Source organism: Rousettus aegyptiacus, unplaced genomic scaffold, assembly GCF_014176215.1.
Source record: "Rousettus aegyptiacus isolate mRouAeg1 unplaced genomic scaffold, mRouAeg1.p scaffold_m13_p_10, whole genome shotgun sequence".
NCBI lineage: Eukaryota > Metazoa > Chordata > Mammalia > Chiroptera > Pteropodidae > Rousettus > Rousettus aegyptiacus.
In genome coordinates this window covers 850,329-871,624 of record NW_023416285.1, presented here as the reverse complement: position 1 = coordinate 871,624, position 21,296 = coordinate 850,329, and the positions used below count along the sequence as shown (strand labels likewise).

Genomic DNA, 21,296 nt, shown 5'->3' with positions numbered 1-21,296 from the left:
GCGTAGACTGCGTGTGGGGTGGGCCACGGGAAGCGACGTGTCTAGTCCTGGGGGCAGGGGAAGCTGGAATGCGGCAGACGTGAGGCGGGGCGTGATCTCACCTCTGTCCACTGAAGGCACAAATGCACACACAGGAACGCTTTACGTTTGTCACGGATGCACACCTCAGACGCGTTCCAAGCACACTAGAGCGGGGGACGAGGTATCTTGGGGCAGGGGCGAGCTCCGGGACTGATGGTGGAAGGTCGGACACACAAAAGATCAGAGCAGGGTCGGGCCTCATCCCAGCCAGTGAGGACAGCAGGCCCACCTGAGGCCAGGCAGCAGGTGCCCGCCCCTCCCCTGGGGGTCTGGACCACGTGAAGGGTGTGCGGTGGGTGGCGGGGGGTGAGGGGAGAGGCAGGCACAGGCGCTCTGCCCGGAGATGCAACGCCCAGGTTGGGACAGGGGTGGCGGGGGCCGAGGATGTGCTGGGGTCCCTCCCGGGCCGAGGGGCTCCCTGTGCAGGCCGCTCAGTGCCTGTGGCCTCTTTCGGCCTCGGCTGCAGTGACCCCTCCTCAGAGAGGAGGCGCTAGCCATGCCACCGCGCCATGTTCACGACCACACGCGGGAGTGCCTCCAGGTCGCTGTCCTGGACCCCGGTGGCCCGTCCCTGCGCCTGAGCCCCGTGACAGAGGCCACCGGAGGCAGGCGAGGGCCCCTTCCAGCCAGGGGGGCACTCAGCTTTGGGCTGAAGCCCCGACTCTGTGCCCCCGTTGATTGTGCCCAAGGCAGGGCCGACTTCCTTTCAAGGGGGACCGGACCACTGACCCCCCACTTTGGGCATATGGGCGTGGGGCAGCTGCCTAGCAAATGCAAAAAGCAGGGGCGCTGGGGACCGAAGGCTGGCAGGCTTGAGGAAGCTGGCCCCGGTGCTGGCAGGCGAAGGCGCACCGCGGAGCTGCGCTCGCTGCCCCTGCCCAGCCATTCCGCACCGCGTCTCGCCCTCTGGTCCCGGACCGCGCAAAGGGGAAGGTCGGGATGTCACCGCTGTGCCCCAGCTGTGACGGGAGAAGGGGCTGCACGGCAGCCCTGACAAGCTCAGTGGCCCAAAGAGACCACGCAGGGCGGTCTGCTCACAAATTCCTAACGGGACCGGTCGCGGCGGGGCGTCACGCCCCGGGCCTGCAGCCTCCCGGGCACAGGCCAGCCTCCGCCTGCGCGAGCGCTGCTCGCCGGCCCGGAGCGCCCCGGACGACGCTCCTTCCGCAGCCCGGACTGACTCTGCCTCGCGGAAGCCCCGGAGCCCCTCGCCGTCCGCGCCCTCGCCGTGATCTTGTCCCCGACATGCCGTAAACGCGTCCCACCCATGCCGGGGCTTCCCGCGCGGCGCCCCCGCGCTCCTGACTCCCTCCTGGCTCCGGACGCGTGAGGAGAACAAAGCCGCCGCAGTGCGAGCGCGTCCTCAGCCTGAGGCTCTGCCTCGCGCCCGCGCTGCGGAGGCCCGCGCGGAGCCGGGAGCCCGCCTGGCTCTCGTGACCGAGGGGCCGCCCGCACGTCTCTCCGGCCCCGGACGCCTCCCTCCGGAGCGCCCTGGTTCCGCGGCGGGAGCAGACTCGAGGCTGCGCCTCAGGCCGCCGCGCGCGCACGCCGCCAGGGCGCAGGCGCCTCTCCTGACGTCATCTTTCGGGGCCGTCCAGCGAGCTAGCTGCGGGCGCCGCCACGTTGAGTTACGGCGGCCGGCGGGCCTTCGCCGACGTTACCACAGAGCGCCGCGCAGAGGCCCCGCCCCCGGACACGTCACCGCGGCCCGTCCGGCGGGCGCCGCCATGTTGGGGGTCCTCGTCGCGGGCGCGTAGGTGTCTTCATAAGATGCCGGCCCGGCGGCGGCGCCCGGCTTTTTCCCCCCCAAGATGGCGTCCATGCGGGAGAGCGACACGGGCCTGTGGCTGCACAACAAGCTGGGGGCCACGGACGAGCTATGGGCGCCGCCCAGCATCGCGTCGCTGCTGACGGCCGCGGTCATCGACAACATCCGCCTCTGCTTCCACGGCCTCTCGTCGGCCGTGAAGCTCAAGCTGCTGCTCGGGACGCTGCACCTCCCGCGCCGCGCGGTGGACGAGGTAAGGCGGGCGGGGGCGCGGGGCCGGCCCCTCCTGGGCCCCGGGGCCCCGGCCCTCGCGGCCCCTCCCCCTCAGCCCTCCGCGCACCGTCACCCCCCCACGCGGGGTCCCCCGCTCCCCTTGGGGAGGAAAAGGCGGCTCCCTCCGCTGCGGAGCGGGGCGGCGAGGATGGACGCGAACCCCGAACCCCCCGCGCTGCCTGCCGGGCACCTGGGCGTGCCGGGCGGCGGCGCGTCCCCGCGGGGGTCTGCGGAAGAAGGCGGCGCCAGCGCCCCGAGTTCCGAGTCGGGGTCCGGGGCGGAGTGCGGGGAGCCGGCTCTGGCCCCTCGGTCCGCGAGGGCCGTCCGGGGTGCGCCAGGCTCCGCGTCCCCTTGCGGGGGCGGGCGGCGCCTGCGCCCCCCGGTGCCGCGGCCTCTCGGGGCCCCGCGCCTCCGCGCCGCGCCGGCCCGTCTGCTCCTCCGCGGTGCGCCGTGCGGCTTCTCGTGCAGAAGGGACAAGTAGGTCTTCAAGAGGCCGGGGCGCGCCGCGGTCCGGACACTCCCCGAGGCCGCTGCAGCGGGGCGGCAGCGCGGGGGCCAGGGCGGGTGCTGTCGTGAGCTGCGCCGCGGCCGCAGGCGGAGCGAACACCGCGGAGGAGCGGCCGTGCCCGCCCCCCCGAGGCCGCCGCCGCCTGCGCCCCGCCGCGGCGCGCGCCGCGTCCCCTCCCACCTGGCGGCCGTCGTCGCCTTGCCGCAGCTGCTCGGTCGCATGTGCGTTCCTCGGTAGCGGAGTGGCTTCCCTGGCTGGAGCTTGCCCTGTGGCGTGCGTCCCGGGTGTCGTGTGTGTGCGTGCCGGGTGTCGCCGTCTGCTTTCGGTGGACACCTCGGCGGTTCATCCAGGCTGCGGCGTAACGTCCCAGCCCCTGAGCGCGCAGCACTGTATTCTGTCACCCGAAGACAGTGGACTGTGGTCAGCTCTTTGCTTGTGAATTCACTGTCCCCAGTCGCCACCCTGGCGGTTGTGCGAAGGTGCGTCGTTCGGTGTTTTTAAGTTTCTCTTCCAGGGTGCCTGCACCATTTTTTTATAGTTGAGGTGTATTTGACATCCAGGATTATGTTAGTTTCAGGAGTACAAAGTAGCAATTCAATATTTGTATATGTTGCAAAATGATCGGCACAGCGAGTCTAGGTAACATCTGTGGCCCGCGCAGTTACAGGGTATTTTCTTCTTGCAACGGGAACTTCGAGGGTTCGCGGCGGTAGCAGCTTTCAGACCCGCAGTATACAGGAGCCCTGACGGGTGCCGGTGCTGTGCCTTACAGCCGCGTGGTGTCCTCCCAGTGGGTGAATTTGTGGTTACCTCGTTGTGCATCTCTTCATTAGTTTATTCAGTTTGATTTTTTGTGAGTTGTCTGTTCAGATCTTTTTTTTTTTTTTTTTTTTAACTTATTTACGCCTACAGCACCCGGGCTTCCTAGGTAGTCTCCCATCCAAGTACTAACCGGCCCGACCCTGCTTAGTTTCCGAGATCAGACATGGGGCTTGTTCAGCGTGGCGGGTGTATGTAGACCTTGGACCGTGGCTCCTCCACTGGGGCGCGAACCCAGGACCTTCTGTGTGTAAAGCAGACATGCTAACTGCTGCACTATGGAACCACGTCCTCAAATTCTTTTTTTTCCTTCTTTTTTTTTTTTTTAAATTGCTCTGTAGGATTTTGTAAAAATAAATGTTGGCTAGCAGTCCTTTTTCAATTATATGTGTCACAAATGTCACCCAGTGGTGGCTTGAGTTGGCTTTCTCATGGAATCTTTGGGTGGACAGAAGCTCATGACTAGCTAGGTGACAGATGCACCGTCCTCCCCCACCTCCTCCTGCGGGCAACTGCCTTGCTCAGGACAGGTGAGGTGAGGGCACACCCTGTTCTCTTGTCAGCTGTGTCGTTTTGCCTTCCACATTCGAGTCTTCAGTCTCCCTGGAAGTAATTATTGTGTAGGGGTCCGACTTGTTTATTTTCCACATGGATGTATAAGCCTGGCGCATTTCTTTTTCTTAATGTATTTATGCTTACGGCACTTGGACTCCCATCCAAGTACTAACCAGGCCCAACCCTGCTTAGCTTCCGCAGTCAGACATCGAAGCCTGGCACATTTGTTGAAACGACCGGCTTCATGTTCCAGGCAGGACCCTTCGGTCTGATCTGCACTGACACTTAGGACCCTTCAGTCTGATCTGCACGGACACTTGGGCTGCGGGTTTGTCCCTGGGCCCCACTCTGCTCCTTTAGCTGTGTGCACGTCGCGGCATTAATAACCCGCTGAGCCCTGTGACGCCGCCTTCTCCACTTCCTGTGTAGCAAGGCTCTGGCTGCGCGGCCCTTCGCACCTCCATCTATGTCGTCCTCGCTTCTCGGGCTGCACGTAGACCCACATGCAGCTGGGATTTTGATTAAGACTGAGCGAATTCATAGTTCTTTCTGGGGTTGAATCGTCTTAATGATATTGCATCTTATAAGTTAAGAATGCAGGCATATCTCTGTTTAGGTCTTCTTTAAGATTTGTTGTAAAGCTTTATGATTTTCTCAATCGAAGCCTTGCCTCTCTCGTTAAGTATTTTCATAGATACTTAGTATTTTTCATGCTGTTACAAATGATATGTTAAAATTTTATTTTCTTTTTAAATGAGTCTCTGAATAGCGTCTGTGCTACAGGCTTACCCATTGCAGTAACTTCCCTGTGGAATCTGCTTTATTTTTCTGCGTACCTCCTGTTACTTTGTTTCTCTTTCCAACAACCGTTTGTTTATTTTCCTCGGCTCACTGACACTGGCATAGCATCCAGTGGTTTCTGGCCACAGGGGGAAACTTTGAATATTCGCCAATACGTAGTATGTTCCATATTATTTTTGGTAGATACCTTTTTCTGGTTCATGAAATCCTTTTCTAGTCCAAATTTTTTAAAAAATTATTTTAATCGTGAATTAGTTTTTTAATAGCTCCAGTGAGACATAACTTACGTACCATACAATATGTACAATTGAATTGATTTTCAGAATATTCACGGAGTTGTGCAATGATCACGCTAGTCAATTTTATAACATTTTCATCAGCCCCGAATAAACCCTGTGCTGTTACCAGGCTCCCTCCCTCCACCCCCCTGCCCTGGGCAACCACCGCTTTGCTTTCTGGGTCTGGATTTGCGTATTCTGGACATTTCGTGTTGGTGGAATCATACGCGTGATCTTTCGTGACTGGCTGCTAGCGTGTGTTTTCAAGGTTTATCCATGTTAGAGCATGTGTCAGTACGTCATTCCTTTTACATGACTGAATGAAATTCCACTGTATCGATAGACTATATTTTATTCATCAGTTGATTGTTTGGGTTTCCAGTTTTTGTCTATTACGAATGATGCTGCTGTGAAAATTCCTGGCAGATTTTTATGGCCATATGTTTTATGGTCTCAGCGTGGACATGTTTTAAATTGTCAGGTGTATAGACCTAGGAGGGGAATTGCTGGGGTCGTATAATAACTCTATGTTTAACTTTTTGAGGAACTGCCAAACTGTTTTTCACAGTGGCTGCAGCATTTTTACATTTTACACCAGTGACTTTTAAGTGTTCTAAGTTCTCACATCCTTGCCAACCCTTGCTATTGTGTGTGTGTATTGTAGTTGTGAACACGAGTGAATTTTAATGTTATCGAATGTTTAAAATATCTATTGATGGGTAATTCACCATGTTAACAGAGTAGGACTAATCGTGAGCCAACTCGCATTCCTAATTTGGTCATTTTATATTGTTGGATTGTGTCGTCCTGATGTTTGGTATAGGAATTTTGTGTTTATGTCCATGGGTCCATCAGACGGGTGTGTCTCACTCAGCCTTTTTGTCCTGTTCAGGTCTTTCTGAGGGCCACCCACGTAGGGAGGGCCATCTGCTCCCCTCACTCCACATCCAGACGTTAATCTCACCCAGAAATGGCCTCGCCGATGCTCCCAGAGTAACCCAGAGTAACGTTTGACCGGTGGCCCAGTCAAGCGGACCCAGAATCAACCATCACACGCAGCACCTGCTACAACCCGTTTCTTAACGAAATCCTGAAACCAGCCCACTTGTTCTGTGATGTATGTGTTTCTCTCAAAAGCTAAGTGAACAACAGTTCTCGGCTAACACCGGGGAGGAGGAAAAGATATTTTAGTGATCCAGTATTTCAGTTTATTCAGCGAGGGGTCCTGGGGGAATTAGGGCCCCTGCGCTCTAGGAAGTTATTATCTGGTTGGGGAAGTGGGAATGACGTCTTGAAAACTGAGGCAGGTGATTTCAGGACAGTGCAGGGGTGTTTGGCTAACTGTGAAGTGTGAACACTGGCTTCGTGATGCTTCGGTTATGTTTGAAAGCGTTGTGAAGAAGTAATCCGTGCTGCTGCGGGATGAAACCAGTGATCTTTTTGGGTCCAAGACCTTGACAATGGCACCAGAGGAGATTTTAGGGAGAACAGAGGTGACTGAGGTAATTTTATTTATTTGTTTGTTTGTTTGTTTATTTGTTTATCCTTTCTCGAGATAACTGTTTAATGTATAGAATTATCCAACTCGCGATACTGTCGTGGGAAGGCTCAGGGCTCCCAGCGACCACTGACTGGGACAGCTACACGTATGTGTATCTGTCTCGGCCGGAATGAGAAACAGAAGGCCCGCCGCACAGTACGCAAGACAGTGCTCCTCCCAAGGACAGGCTGCAGTCGCGAAGTGTCACGACGAGCCCTTCGGTCACTGCGGCTGTCTTACCCGCTGAGAAACCGTTGTCAAAATCACAGGCCCTCGGAAGCTCTGCTGTTGAAAGCGCTTCGGCGGGAGCGGAGTGTCCGCCTGGGCTCAGGGACCTAAGGGAGCCCCTCTTTCCCGCTCGGGCACCGAGGCCAGGGAAGGGACGTCCAGGCAAGACCTGCACGTCCCTCGCCTTTGTTGTTTCCAAGGGAACCAGACCCCGGTCCCTGTCACAGGTCTGACACTGACCTTTCACACAGACCCAGCACTGCACCGAAACTTCAGCTGAACGGCACCGTTGCCGCTGCCCCGAATCCGGTGCGCGGTCCCCAGGCCGTGGGGAGGCCGCCGCCTCCGACGGGCACCTCCATCAGCCGTGAGTCGGTGGCCCGCGTCCGGCCTGGCGTTTGCCTTGGTGGCCTCGCGCGGGTCGGCCTCGCCAAGGCCGCTGCGGTTTTCTCTGACGTGTTTTGGTGAAAATAATGTTTAGTTCACCCCGCAGTTCGTTGGGCCTCCCCCAATCATAAGTATCTGTCATGTGTCCTGGAAAGCTCTCAGCAGCTCCTCGTCAAACAGCGCCTGTGGCCCCGTTTCTCTGCCTCTCCGAGGCGCGGCTTCGGCGTGCGTGAGGCCCCCCTGCGCCCCGCGCCGCCCCTGCCGCACTCTGGGCCGGTCCTTCGCCACGTGCTCCTACTTCCTTCTCGTGACTTCCTTTTCCTTCCCACGCGGTCTCTTCTGTTTTACCTCCCCCTTTTGCCCCACATCCTACACTGTCCCCGTACATAGCGACCGTCTGGTTCTATTTAATGTGTTTTCGTGTATGTGCTCTTTAAAAATGTGTATTGCTTTTAGGGATTTTTTTCCACTTTTGGTGTAATTGACCTAAACTACCTGTACTTAAAGTGTACCGTGTGACGTGCACACCTGTCAAAACCGCACAGCGAGGGGACGGGTCACACCTTGCGTCCTCCGCGGCCGCTCTGGAACCCTTCTTCCCGCCCCCTCCGCATGCTAAGGTAACCCCTGGCCTCCTTTCTGCCACTGCAGAGTAGTTTGCGTTTTCTAGAACGTTACACAAATGGCACCTGCCAGCAAAAACTCCCAGGGAGGAGTGGAAAGGGGAGACTTTCCTCAGGTGGACAGTTCGCAGACCATGCGCCCCAGAACAAAGCCGGGGCCGTGGAGGGCAGGGTGGGCGACGCTCGCTCAGGCAGGACGGTCTGGTCGGGGGAGAGGCGGAGGGAAGCGGGTTCCATGTGCTTCTGTGGCCAGACGGGAGGCCAGAGCCCAGACCCCGCTCGGTCCTCTGTGCAGTCGAGGCTCCCGACCCGCACGGTTCGGCCGGGCTGGACCGTGCTCTGACGCGGGCGAGGACGTGGCGCCGCGCCGATGGACAAGGCGGGCCTCAGTCCGGGGGTTAGGGGGAAACTAGGAACCCCACGTGGTGGGCGACTCAGGCAGCAGGAGCCTGTGGCTTTTCCCGAAGCGTGGCCGCCATGAGTTCTCAGGGTTCACATTTACCCCTCTGGGTAAACCCTGCCAGAGACAGCGCTGGTCATCGCCGAGGTCAGCTTGTCCTGTGCCGCTGCCAGGTGCCATGGCTGCCGCACAGTAGCCAGCGGAATAACCGGGGCCGTTGCGTCTGAGAGGTCTCTCCCAGGCACCTGCCGACTGCACAGAAATTCTCTGAAGTTACTTTTATGCTGAGTCACCCTGGTCACCGTCAGGATTTTTTAGTCTCCTGTAAAACCGAACAGTTAGGGAGGAGTCGAAGAACAAATAAAGACACTCTGTCTGCAGCGTGCAGACGTTCGGGCGACGGGCGTCGTCCGCTCAGCTCACGGGCCCCCGGGTCCGGCGGGAAGTGACCTAGTGCAGTGAAGGGACGGCCAGGCGGGCACGGCGGGTCGTCACCCTCCCTGCGGCCACTCCTCGAGTCCTTACAGGGGCTCCAGGCTCCGGTCACACAGGGCAGCGGCACATTAAGCAAATTAGAACAACCAGATCCCTCGCCTGGCCGGAAACGGGGGGCGCACGGCCCAGACGGCACCTCGTACAAGGGGGTGCGAGGCCAGGTCTTCCCCTGTGACCAGCCATTCCCTGCTGTGCGGGGGCGCGAGGCAACCGGGTTCCAGTGGCGGAGGGGCCGGAGCCGCCGAGCAGGCGCCGTGTGACGTTCACAGCGGGGTTAGGGCCGGTCAGGAAGCTGCTGATGGGATAAGTACAGGGTCAGCTTCACGGAAGGACGGGACGGGCATTGGGTGGTGTGTCCAGGGCACACCGCCCAAACCACAGGGAAGGCGACGGGCTTGTCCCTGGAGAACGAGGCCCGCTCACCTGCCCAGGAGCACAGACCTTATGGCAGCAGCGGATAAGCGTGGGGACCGGCCTGGCCGGCCTCGTCCGGACGGCCATCCTCTCTGGATAACCTTGCTCTGAGCCCTCCTGTAGGCGGGGCGTCCTACACCCCAGTGAGTGGGGCAGTAAGTGAGCCTTTAAAGCGAGGGACGTGCAGGCCCCACACATGGCCATGCCTGGCGTCCTTCCGGCGGGCTGCGGGGGCCCTGCGGGGCCTTCCCTGCTGGGGTCGAGGGCGCCGTCTCCAGGAGCAGGCTGTGCGAGCTTCAGACTGCTTTCGGGGCTTCTGCGGTGAGTCCGAAGGCCCCCCTTGTTGGGCAGGCGCACACATCCCGGTGACCCAGTCTCAGTGGGGTCCGCGGGTGCTTCAGAGGGCGACAGCATTCACCAAAGGGAGCGGCCCTTGGGCTGAGCGGTCCCTGGGGAGGGCTTCAGGCCAAGGGAGGTTTACAGACAGCCTCGTCGCCAGCTGAACCTTGGCTTTCCCAGAGGCTCTGCAAAGCCAGGGCCGCGTCTGCAGGCCTGGTGCAGACTCCGCCGTAGGCTGCGGGGCCCGCCCGCCCCCGTGCTCCCTGGGCTGTCCCAGGCGGGAAGGGCCCTTCTGGAAGGTTCGGCCACCTGGCACGATGACTTCACGTGGCGAGGGGGCGTGCACACTGTTACTGGCACATCTCTGTCCTTGAGAAGGGGGCAGTCGGGTTAAAATCTACTCTCCAAACCCCCAAATTCTAGCATAGCGAATAGGCCTGATTAGTTTAATTTTCCCCTTTTGTAAAGAGATTTCCTATGAGCTGCTTCAGGGGCCCTTATGAAGAATTCCAGAGTTGTCCCTTAAGATCAAGCTTCTGTTTAAGCTTTGCCTTTGGGGCGTTTTGTCCAAGTACCTGGTCAGGTAGGGCCAGGTAGGGCGCAGGCCCAGGAGAATGCTTCACCGCCCATGTGACCTCTGCAGGTGGCCACAGAAGTCGTGGAGCAGAGCTCAGTCCTCCCGGGGCTGGGGCGTCAGCTCTGGTCTGTGGAAGCAGCTGGCGCCCCGGCGGTGGGGGCGCAGCCTGTCCTTTCCTGTAACTTCTCACCTCCAAGCACCTCAGGAGCGCGGGAAAGGGCCTGTCGCTGGTGCACACACTAGGAGTTGGTGAGTGTCGCTGAGGGAACCCTGCAGAGCTCACTTCAGTGTTGTAGCGGGAGCGTGGTCACCTGCCCCTTGGGAAGTGCTCACTGCTGCCGCCAGTGCAGGTGCCGAGTCCCCGGGGTGGCCATGCAAGCTGGCGGTTGTCAGCCGTGTATGGCACGTGGGTGGTGGCGTGGGCACAGGTGGGACCGTGCCCCAGCCCAGGGTCGGTGGCAGATCCAGGGCTCCAAGGCTGGGCTGTGCGGGGAGCCTTTGCCACCCGCCCAGCCCCCAGGGAGGCCCACCCTGTGGTCCTCAGTGGGAGTGCGGTCCCCACCTGGTTTTACTTCGCATTTCTCTTATGTCGAATGGGGCTGAGTATCCTTTGCATTTTCAAGGGTTTCGAATCATTTTTCTGATGTCAAACTTCCTTAGCGACGTGCAGGGTCAGCCTCTTCGGCGGTATCTTTTTAACTGCCTGTGATAGGAGTCGCAAATGTTCTTTCCTGTTGGTCCTTTTCTCTTTTGATTTCGTTTATAGGATGCGGAGGGTTTTTTGTGTTTCTTCATGCAAAAAAAATACTCGTGTAGTAAAATTAAAATTCTTGTTTTTTGTGGTCCTTGGTTTAGACTCGTACTCAGAGGCCTTCTCACTTGGCAGTCACAAAAAAGAAAGCCCTCCGTGGCTTCTTCTAGTACATTTATGGTCTTATTTTTCAAACTGAAATCTGATCCACTTGGAGTTTATATAGGAATGAAACGAGAGGTGAGGAATCATAAGGCATCAGCCATATATTTTAATATCTTTTCTCTTCTCACCTTTTTAAATTTTCTTCCTATTTTTCTTTGCAGATTTTTTTCACAGGAAGTTTAGACTCACTTTCTCCAGTTCTGTGCAGAAATCTTTCTGGCATTCGAGTGGCCTTGCCCCAGAGTCACAGTACCCGGGCGGGGGGGGGGGGGGCTATCTGCGGCTCTCGGCACCACTCGCCGTGGGTCTGTTCAGGCCTCGCGGGGGCTCCGCGTCTCGGGGCGTTTCTGGGTCCGGCCCGTGCTGCCTTGGTCGCCTGCTGTCCGGCTGCCGTATCTGGAGCTCACTTCTCTGCTCCGTGTCCTCGTTCCAGGTTTAAAGCTCCACGGCCCCACATCTCTGCGGCAGCTGCCGGGAGCCGCCGCCCTCCCGCGCGGCACTGGCTTCTTCCTCCGGGGGATCCAGCTGCCCCCGCCTGAGGCAGAGCTTCGGGCCCAGCAGGCGCTTGTGTCAGGCGGGCCAGAGCCCTGTTCCAGCTGACAGGGACTGTCTGTGGGACACTGGCCTTTCTATGTCCTCGCCCGCCCAGGTTGGCTCAGCGGGGCCATCCTGCCGCGGGCGCCGCTGACTCAGACTTCTGACGTCTGGGACATTCCTGCTTCCAGGCATGGCCGGGTCCCCTTGGTTCCAGGCGAGGGCCCCTTGCAGTGCCGGGTCTGAGGGGCCTGCAGGTGTTTCGGGCTGGCCTCTACTGGCCTCCCAGGTCCCCCACCTGTTTTCTTCCTCATGCAGTTTTTCAAATCTAGATTTTCACATAGGGTTTGTTCTTTCAAGTTGTACGGGTCTGGAGTTTTGGTGTATTCACAGTGTTGTGCAGCTGCACCACCGTCTGTCTGACACCAGAACGTGTCCATTAGCAGCCCCTCCCCAGTCCCTGCTCCTCCACCCCAGGGACCACCCTTCTCCTGCCTGCGACTGGGTCTCTCTCTCCCGGACGGCCCGTGTGGGTGAGGTCACCGCTGTGTGCGCCTCTGTGAGTGGCTGCTTTGCGCCCAGCCTGAGGTTGCCAAGGCTCGGCCACATGGCAGCCGGTGTCAGGACTTCTTTCTGTTGCCACATGACGTGCCATCGTGGAGGTCAGCCGCATTTCACCCTTCCCATCCAGGCTCGGCCGTCGGGTGGACGTCTGTCCTCCGGTGCCTCGGGCTTGTACCGGGAGCGGAGCTGCCGGGCGTGTGGCCAGCCCCCCAGCGGCCGCCCGGCTCCACCACCCACCACGGTGGGGGCTCCACTGCCCCGCGCCTCTGCGGCGTTGGCCGCCCCCCACCCCCGCATGCGGCCGCTTCTCCCAGGGCCCTCTGGGAGCCGGACGTCCCGGGCGTCCTCCAGCGTGGTGTGCCTTTCCGTTCCGGGCACTTCGGGCCATTGCCGAGGGCGGGGCCTGCGGCTCCACTGAGCCCCTCACGCCAGCTTTAGATGCGAGTAGTTTTTTTAGCGTAACTTTGTTCCCTGGTCGTGTGTTTGTTCTTAACTGTATAAGTGCCAGGTAACACTTTTCACTTCACACCTTTTTGTTAATGTGGAGCAGAGCTTAAAGTTCAGCTTAACAAAGGGTGGGTGGGTGGCGCCGAGCCGCGCCCTGTAACAGCAGAAATCCCCACCGCGCCGCTGACAGATGCCAGATGCGTGCACCCTGTGCCGCGTGTAAGAGACCGTGCTTCTGCAAAGCGTGCTTTCAGGGGTGGCCTTTTAGAACCAGGTCGCCTGGCCCGTGGTCCACGTGTGGCCGACAGGCAGCGCCCAGGGTCAGTTGTGACACCGGAGCCTCGGGGCTTTAACCCTGAGGGCAGCTGCGTCTCTCCCTGCATGGGCGGCCCGTGTCGGGTGCTTGCCTGCTGCGGGACGCTGGGCCCCTAATGCGCGGCCAGGCTCAGGCCCATTCCTGAAGGACAGCGGGCCAGGGCCGGGCCCGGGTCAGGTGTGGCCTCTGGAGGCAGGTCGGGGTTCCCTGTCTGCCGAAGGTGGCGACGAGCTGACGGCATGATTCCAGCCGGAGTGCGAATGGGATCCATGGGATCCACGGGTCCCTCCGAGGGCACATGCGCTGCCGCGGAGCGTCAGAGAGGGTGGGGCCGAGGGCGCAGGTGGCAGGTGGGTGGCTGCAGGCCCCCGAAGGGCAGAGCCTGGCGGGGAGGGGACTGGGGGGGGGCTGTGTTCGGGCTTCGGACTGGGGATCTGTCAGCCAGGACAGCACAGCAGCAGAGGGCTCCGAGGCGACCACCCCTCTCGCCCTGACTCCGTTTGCACCTGTCGGAGGAGCGCGGCGGGGGGCGCAGGGCAGACGCTGGCCCTCAGTGCTTCGGCGTGGCGGGCTCTCGGCTGGCTGCGGCGGTCCTGCGAGCTGGGGCTCCAGGGTCGGCAGATGGCGCTGAGGGGGCGTGGGCGGGGCCCCAGCTCCTGCGGCCCGTCACCCTGCTCCTCTGGTGTGCTGGCCTCCTCTGGGCTCTATTGTGCCATCTGGAGAGAGCGACTTGGGCCACCCGGTGCCCAGCGCCTGCCGACTCCAGCCCCCAAAGGCCAGGGTCCTCTGTAAGGGGCCGGCGGGCACGCACCGTGGAGCACCTGGCACCTCCCCGCGTGTGCCCCGCAGGCGGCAGGACCCCCTGCTCGCCGCAGCGCTGTGCCGTGCGGCACTGCCCCAGGCCCTGCCGTCCGGGCCCCGGGGGTCCCAGCAGCGGGCCTCCTGAACGTGGTGTGGGTGCTGGGTATCATTCTTGGCTACGTGCACCCAAGGCAGGAGCTGGCACGTGTCAGCTCATTGTGGCTGGCCTTCATGTTTCCTGTCACACCAGGTGTGGCCACAGGGGTCTGTGGGAAGTGCAGCCACCCCTGCAGGAGGGTGGGCAGTGGGTCCAGGTGGGGGCACTGGCTGCGAGTGGCCGTGGGAGCCCAAGGAAGCAGGATGGCCCTGGGGTGGGGGGCAGAGAGGAAAGGGAGCCTACAGGCTCTAGTGTGGGTGGGGCTGGGCATGGGGCCAGTTGCTGCAGAGGTTGGAGGGTGCCTATGACCCCCCAGAAGCTCCACAGGGTTGGAGGGCCCCTCCGTGTTCAAGATCAGGACTGTGGATGCTCCCTTCCGCTCGGTCCCACCTGCAGGCATGGGCGAGGTGGCAGTGGGGTCCCAGCAGGGGCCGGGGGCGGGGCTGCGGGGCGCTGCCCAGGGGCTGCTGGCGCCCGCTCAGGACCCCCGTCTCTCCTTTCTCGGCAGATGAAGGCCGCCCTCACAGAGATCATCCAGCTGGCCACCCTGGACTCGGACCCCTGGGTGCTCATGGTGGCCGACATTCTGAAGTCCTTCCCCGACACAGGCTCGCTTAACCTCGATCTCGAAGAGCAGAACCCCAACGTTCAGGATGTCTTAGGGGAGCTCAGAGAAAAGGGTGGGTGTGTGTGGGCCCTGCCGGGAGGGGGTGCTCTCCCTCTGCTCCCTCTACCCTCCCCCCCACCCCCCACCGAGCGGCCTGCGGTGCCCCTTGGAGTGCAGGCCGCCCCGCCCCCGCGCGGCCGTCCTCTGCTGTGTCGTCTGGAACTCGCAGTCACTGCCGCATCCGTGCTGTCCCCCCGCTCAGCTGCCCAGGCTGTCGCCCCAGAGCCTGGCGCTCCCCGGCTCGGGGCGGCTGCTGAGACGTGAGCCGAGCTGCCGGTGTCCGCGCTGCCTGTGTTCGGGACATGACTGGACACCACTCAGGAAACACTGCGGGTGTCTGAGGGGCCTGGCAGGGGGGGCCCGGCTCCCCGGGACCCTCTCCTGGTCTGCAGGTCGGGGCCGCGGCCCTGGGGGCCGCATTCCTGCTTCGGTCCCACTCGCTTGTAACAGCCCAGCATGCTGCGGACCCCTCCGGACCCTCCGGACCCTCTGGGGTGTGGGAAGCAGACCCGAGACGTCTCTGTCCTGCACTGGGTCCAGGCCAGGTCCATGGCCACCTGGGTGACGTCCCCTGGGTGGGAGGGGCCCGCTCTGTCGTCGGTTCCACTGGGGCTTCTTGGCCTGGGCCTGTCAGGAAGGGGCTCGTGGTGCGGGTCACTCCCCAGCTAACCTGGGCAGCCAGAGCCCTCCCCGGGCGAGCCGAGCAGCCGACGGAGGAAGCTTGCCTGGTGGCTGCTTCTGAGGTCCCGGAGGCCACTGGGGGGCGGGGCGGGCCCTGGAAAAGAGCCGCCCCCACGGCCTTGGGGCCCGGGCAGGCAGTCCCGCGGGGGGTGGCCTTCTTCGCGTGTTGGACGTGCTTCATCTTCGCTGTGAAAACCGCGGCGCGCGCAGGGCCTGGTGCCCCTGACGTGCTGTGTTGGTCCTCGACCCGGCAGTGAGCGAGTGCGAGGCGTCGGCCATGCTGCCCCTGGAGTGCAGGTACCTGAACAAGAGCGCCCTGACCACCCTGGCCGGGCCCCTCACGCCCCCCGTGAAGCACTTCCAGCTGAAGAGGAAGCCGAAGAGCGCCACGCTGCGGGCGGAGCTGCTGCAGAAGTGTGAGTGCTGTCCGGCGGGGGGGGGGGGGGGGGGGGGCGGGGCCGGGGTGCCCTGGGGGCGGGGCCGGGGGCCCTGGGGGCGGGGCCGGGGGCGGGGGCGGGGCGCCCTGGGGCCGGGGGCGGGGCGCCGCGACCCTGCCTGCCTTCTGCGGCTCGCGTTCTCCGGTTTCCGTTAGGGTTTATGGTGCCGAGACTGTCTTCTCAAGGCCATCAGAGTACATAACGTTTTCTGGGGTTTTCTTAGGAATTCACTTATTGCTATGCTGAACTATGCACTAAAAATCTGTTAGAAACTCCGAATTTTTGTTAAACTGTAATTTCTGTTACAAAAATGAGACCTGTGCCAGCTGAGTCACACGGACGCTGAGTCAGGTGGCCTCGCGGGTTTTGGAAGGCGGGGCCCCTCCTGGAACTTTCCTTACTCTTGAGCTGGGGAGATTCTCAGCTTGACCTAAAGGATGTTGGGTCGGTTTCTTTAGTGGCTTCGCACGCAGCGGCTTGTACAATGTGTGTCGAAGTTGCTCGCCAGGGAAAAGGCAAGAAAACCAGTTCCTTCAGCCACGTGGCAAACCACGGATTTCAGTAAACTTGTCCTCGCTTGCTGTGGAGCTGACAGTAATAATGTCCGTAAATGCCCTGTTTTCAAAGAATGGGGATGAGATGTGGCAGCATTGGTTAGGGACAGAAGCGTCCGGCTGTGGCCTCACGGAGCCGGCAGGACCCGCCAGGCCTCGGCCCCCCGCCCCGAGTGGTCAGCCGGGCGCGGAGCTCTGTCCCTCTCTGAGCCGCGGCTCGAAAATCTCCCTTCCTTCCTCACATTGACGCATCTGTGGGGAAACGCGAGGGTGACCGTGGGCGAGGACCGGGCTGCCCGGGTGCCGCCCGCGGCGCAGGGACTCACTCGCCAGGCCCGTCCGGCCCCGTCAGAGCGGCGGGACGTCCACACTCGCCGCGGCCTGCGCGCCCCTCCACAGGGTCCCCGTGCGGGAAAGGCGTGTCGTCCCTTCGTTAGGCGCTGACACCGCCCTTGTCCCCGCAGCCACCGAGACAGCGCAGCAGCTGAAGAGGACGGCGGGGGTGCCCTTCCACGCCAAAGGCCGGGGGCCGCTGCGGAAGATGGACACCACGAGTAAGCCGCGCGGAGCTGCCGTCGCCGGCGCGCAGGAGGGTTTCACGAAACCGATCGGCGCGCCGGCGGGCCTTGGGGACCCCGGCAGGCTGTCGGCAGGCGCTGGGCAGTGAGGCCAGAGCACGGGGCAGCCTCAGAGGCGCTGTCCCTTCCCAGAGGGGCGGACAGGGTGTGCGCAGGCGCGCTGCGGCGCGGAAGAGCAGGTTGCGGGGGTGGGGACGCTCCAGTGTGCAGTGTGGCCTGCGGCGGCGCCGGCTCCCGCCCCAGGCCCGCCCCCGCCCTCCCTGGCCCTGTGCTGTCCTTGTGCTCTGCGTCGTGGTGCCGAGCGGGGAGGGGGTGCCACCCACGGGGTGAATGTGGGCCCTCCTGGTGACCTGGTGAGCTTCAAGACTGACTGACCCGGGGCGGGTGGGTGCAACATGGGCCTCCTGGGGCTGGGAGCACAACGCGCCACCTGCACGTGCGGAGCTGATGGATTACCCTGCCGCTTGCCTGCGGAAGTCAGGGACAAACAGCCAGGAGGGCAGGACGGACATTCTCCGGAGCCCCATGTCCCCGCCACCCGCCCACCACCCAGGGTGCGGGGAGGATGGGCATGTGCACACAGACGGGTGCGACGCCAAGCCACTGGGGGCCCTTGGGAGGCGCCCCTGTGGGGCAGCCACGCAGCTTGCTTCCCTCTGTCACAAGCAGACGCACAGCCCCGGAGCTCTCACGTGGGCCCTGCCGTCTGGGTGTCGGCTCCCTGTGGGCGCCCCCTGTGGGGCCCAGGCCTGCGTGCCAGGCGCTGACATGGGCCCCGGGGGTGCGGATGGGGAACCCCGGTGTGTCCAGCGACGTCCTGACAGGCGTAGGGCCAGGCTTGGGGGAGGGAGGGTGGTTCGGCATGTGCAGGAGCCGGGCCTGGAGGCCGAGCGTCTCTCATGCAGGTGAGAGGCGCCGCGTGCCAGGCGCACGGCTGCCGAGGTGGCGTTTGCTCAGTGGTTTTGGCAAAAACGTCTTGGGTGGACTGCGATGTCATCGCTTGCCAAGGCCTTGCTCTTGTGGGCCGGCCACGGAGAGTGGGCGGGTGGCATCTTGGGGACGTCCCCTCCCCGCCCTCGTGGAGGTGCGCGTCGGGTCTCCCCAGGGCACACGCCTGCTCAGCACCCAACGGGCTCGCAGGGCATCGTGTGCTGGCGGGGGGCAGTGGGCCTGCTCCCCAGAGCATGCAAACAGCCTCTGCGCCTGAGGGAAAAGCGGGGAACGCAGAAGTGGCAGGAGACGACCCGTCTCTGCTGGTCGTCGCCCCTGGGCCACTGACCGTCCTCCCTGCAGCCCCGCTCAAAGGCATCCCGAAGCAGGCGCCCTTCAGAAGCCCCACCACGCCCAGTGTCTTCAGCCCGGCCGGGAATCGGACCCCGATCCCGCCCTCGAGGACGCCACTGCGGAAGGAGAGGGGCGTCAAGGTGGGCCCCCCCTTACCCCGCGGCGTCTGGCCCCCCGGCTGGCCTCGCGCCCACGCCGTAGCTGAGGGCGGGCTTCTGTGTCTTGGCAGCTGCTCGACATTTCCGAGCTGGACATGGTGGGTGCCGGCCGAGAAGCCAAGAGGAGGAGGAAGACGCTGGGTGCGTGGCCGGGGTCACGGCCGGGGTCACGGCCGCAGAGGGCGGTGGGGCTTCCTGTTCTCCCCTCCTGGAGGTCTGTTTCTCGTCTCCCCGGGGCCTTTTGTGTCTCAGCATGGTCAGTTTTAGCTGAAGAGGTGACCGCAGTGGCGGCCCTTTTCCCGAGGCTTCACTTTGCTCTCTGCCCGTGACCTGGAGGGCCGGCCCTGCCGAGCCCAGCCCTGACGAGGACCCCGCTTCGTCAGCAGACACGGAAGTGGTGGAGAAGCCAGCCAAGGAGGAGACGGTCGTCGAGAACGCCACCCCCGACTACGCAGCCGGCCTGGTGTCCACTCAGGTAGGGCCGGCGCCCCCGCCTGCCAGTCTCGCTGGCCGGACTGCGCCCAGAGCGTGTGCCCTAGTGTTCTGATGATTAGCCGCCGAGACATGCTTTCGGAACACGTGTGTTCATGCACATGTACGTGCACGTGTGTGTGCGTGGACGTGGACAGGCGTGAGGGCCAGTGCCAGGGCCACTGTCCACCTGTGCGGGGGGAGGCGCCAGGGCCCCAGGGGAGCCCCGCATCTGGCCTCTCCCAGGACGGACCCGAACTCTGTCTTCCAGAAACTGGGGTCTTTGAACACAGAGCCTGCGCTGCCCTCCACCAGCTACCTGCCTGCCACGCCCAGCGTGGTCCCAGCCTCGTCCTACGTCCCCAGCTCCGAGACCTCACCAGGTGAGCGGGCCCAGGCTCGCCGGGTGGACAGCATGTCAGGGCCAGCTGGCCCGAGGCCCCCCCAGCACTCCCTGGCAGTGACCCCTGCCCACATGGTGTTCCCTGCTGGCGCCAGCCGGGCCCCTGGCGGGCACGGTTCGAAGGAACAAACCCAGTTTTCACCCGCCTCGCCCTTCCCGGGGGCAGCAGGCAGCTAGCTGTTCCTTGTGCATGTGGCAGGAGCGGGTCCTAGCTTCGGGACTGTCAAGGTGACAGCGCCTCAGGGTCCGAGTCCAGTCACAGCCCCAGAATTTCAGAGAAAAGGTGTTGAAGGGAAGAGCAGACTCGGAGGGTTCTGCTCGGGGGGGCCCGGCGTTGCTGCCCAGAGCCTGCGCCTGGGGAGGGGCCACCAGGGGCGGCCACGAGGTCTGGCAGCCGGGTGGGGCTCGAGGCTGCTCTCCCGCCTTCTCGCCAGTGCCTGGGGTCGGGGGGACTGGCCCCAGGCCAGGAGCTGACCAGAGCCCGGGTATCTTGTCTGCAAAGGCCTAAGACCTCTGGCTCCAGGCTGGGGCCCTCGGGTGCTCTGCCTCCTGACCCCCTGGAGGTGCTGCTTGAGGCCCTTTGTGCCAGCTGCCAGGGGCCCAGGAGCCTGGAGCCAAAGGCCATCAGCGCCAGGGAAGTACGGCAGGTCTCTCCATTCCCCTAGGAGAGGCAGGGCCGGGTACCACCTGGGGGGGTGCCAGTCCTGCCGGCCCCTCAGGCCTCGTTCTGCTCACAGCCCCGTCTTCCCGGGAAGCCGGCCGGCCACCGGAGGAGCCCAGCGCCCCCAGCCCTGCCCTGCCAGCGCAGTTCAAGCAGAGGGCTCCTATGTACAACAGCGGCCTAAGCCCGGCCACGCCCACGCCTGCTGCTCCCACCTCACCCTTGACGCCCACTACGCCCCCAGCTGTCGTCCCTGCTGCCCAGGCCCCTCCAGTGGCCACGGTGGCCCCGCAGACCCAGCCCCCCGCCCAGCAGCAGCCCAAGAAGAACCTGTCCCTCACGGTAGGTATGCCCTGGCGGGACTGCGGGCCGCCAGGCGGGCAGTGGGGCCTGGCCTCCTCCCACACTGGCAGCGCGAGGACAGGAGGTGGCAGGCTGGGCCCAGGCCCTCATGCCCCCACGCCCCCACGCCCTGCAGAGGGAGCAGATGTTCGCTGCCCAGGAGATGTTCAAGACAGCCAACAAAGTCACGCGGCCCGAGAAGGCCCTCATCTTGGGCTTCATGGCTGGCTCCCGAGGTGCGTCCATGCTGTTGGCCGGGTGGGGGGCCCGGGGCCCGGCTGGGGTGGGGGACAGGCCCCTTGGCCCCAGGCACCCACCCAGCCCCCGCCCTCCGCAGAGAACCCGTGCCAGGAGCAGGGCGACGTGATCCAGATCAAGCTGAGCGAGCACACGGAGGACCTGCCCAAGTCGGACGGCCAGGGCAGCACCACCATGCTGGTGGACACGGTGTTCGAGATGAACTACGCCACGGGCCAGTGGACGCGGTTCAAGAAGTACAAGCCCATGGCCAACGTGTCTTAGGGCCGCCAGCGCCACCCGGGCTCCGAGGGACATGGCTCCGCCCCCCCCCCGCGTGCGGCCGAGCCCCGGCTGACTTAAGCTTTAGGTTCCTCTCTCTGGGGTGTTTTGGACTTATTTTTTTAAATTTTAACATGGGTTACTTTTTGTGTGATCTAAGACACTTTTTTGGATTCGATATTACATTTTTGAATGTTAAAGTTAACCAAAAAAGTTATAACTTCCTAGTTTTAGCGACAGCCGTTAGACTTTTACCTTTTTTACTTTTCTTAAATTCCACAGACGAGGGGAGGTGTTTTCTGGCTCTCCTGCCCCAGGAGGTTGAGGGGACCAAAGGTGGCCCCCAGCGTGGCTGCGGGCGGAGGGGAGCCCGGCCACTCAGCAGCTGCTGGGCTCGCCTCGCCTGCACGGTCCCCGGGGCCTGCATCCGCGCGACACCCTCCAGCTCGGCCTCTCTGTGCCCGCGGGGGAGGGTGTCCGGGGCTCCCTCCTGGGACCTGGGGCACAGCGGGTTACGGGCTCCCCCTGCCCTGAGCGTGTGCCTCACCTTTAATGGGACTTGGGAACCAACTTAATATTTTTAAAATAAAAAAAATTTTTCAAAACCAGAACTACACTGTTCTCGGTTTTTGTTTTACATCCAAAGGCCACATCGCCTCTGCCCTGCGAGTCGGAAGCGGAATGGCTGGCCTAGGACGGAGTCCTTCTCCGGGCAAGGGG

General features: G+C 62.6%; 1 protein-coding gene across 8 annotated transcripts; it reads left to right on the top strand.

The window, feature by feature from the left end:
• Positions 1-1,784: 1,784 nt before the first annotated feature.
• NELFA (negative elongation factor complex member A) lies at positions 1,785-20,709 on the top strand. Of its 8 annotated transcripts, XM_016159228.2 has the most exons (13): positions 1,966-2,102; positions 5,976-6,200; positions 6,474-6,585; positions 14,330-14,501; positions 15,424-15,585; positions 16,625-16,714; positions 18,032-18,162; positions 18,252-18,321; positions 18,564-18,655; positions 18,923-19,034; positions 19,792-20,057; positions 20,194-20,293; positions 20,395-20,709. In XM_016159228.2, the coding sequence occupies exons 3-13, from the start codon at positions 6,544-6,546 to the stop codon at positions 20,577-20,579; spliced, it is 1,422 nt and encodes a 473-aa protein (XP_016014714.2). In that variant the 5' UTR covers positions 1,966-2,102; positions 5,976-6,200; positions 6,474-6,543; the 3' UTR covers positions 20,580-20,709. The 8 variants fall into 8 exon arrangements, with proteins under 8 accessions (XP_016014710.2, XP_016014711.2, XP_016014714.2 ...); XM_016159231.2 differs by lacking the exon at positions 6,474-6,585; XM_016159226.2 differs by having other exon boundaries at positions 5,976-6,585.
• The last annotated feature ends 587 nt before the right edge of the window (positions 20,710-21,296 follow it).

Excerpts from the sequence above, each read along its gene's own strand:
- NELFA (XM_016159224.2), top strand. The coding sequence starts at position 1,893 with ATGGCGTCCATGCGGGAGAGCGACACGGGCCTGTGGCTGCACAACAAG. Across the intron at positions 18,322-18,563 it reads GAGGAGGAGGAAGACGCTGG|CAGACACGGAAGTGGTGGAG; the intron begins GTGCGTGGCCGG and ends CCGCTTCGTCAG. Across the intron at positions 19,035-19,791 it reads CAGCTCCGAGACCTCACCAG|CCCCGTCTTCCCGGGAAGCC; the intron begins GTGAGCGGGCCC and ends TTCTGCTCACAG.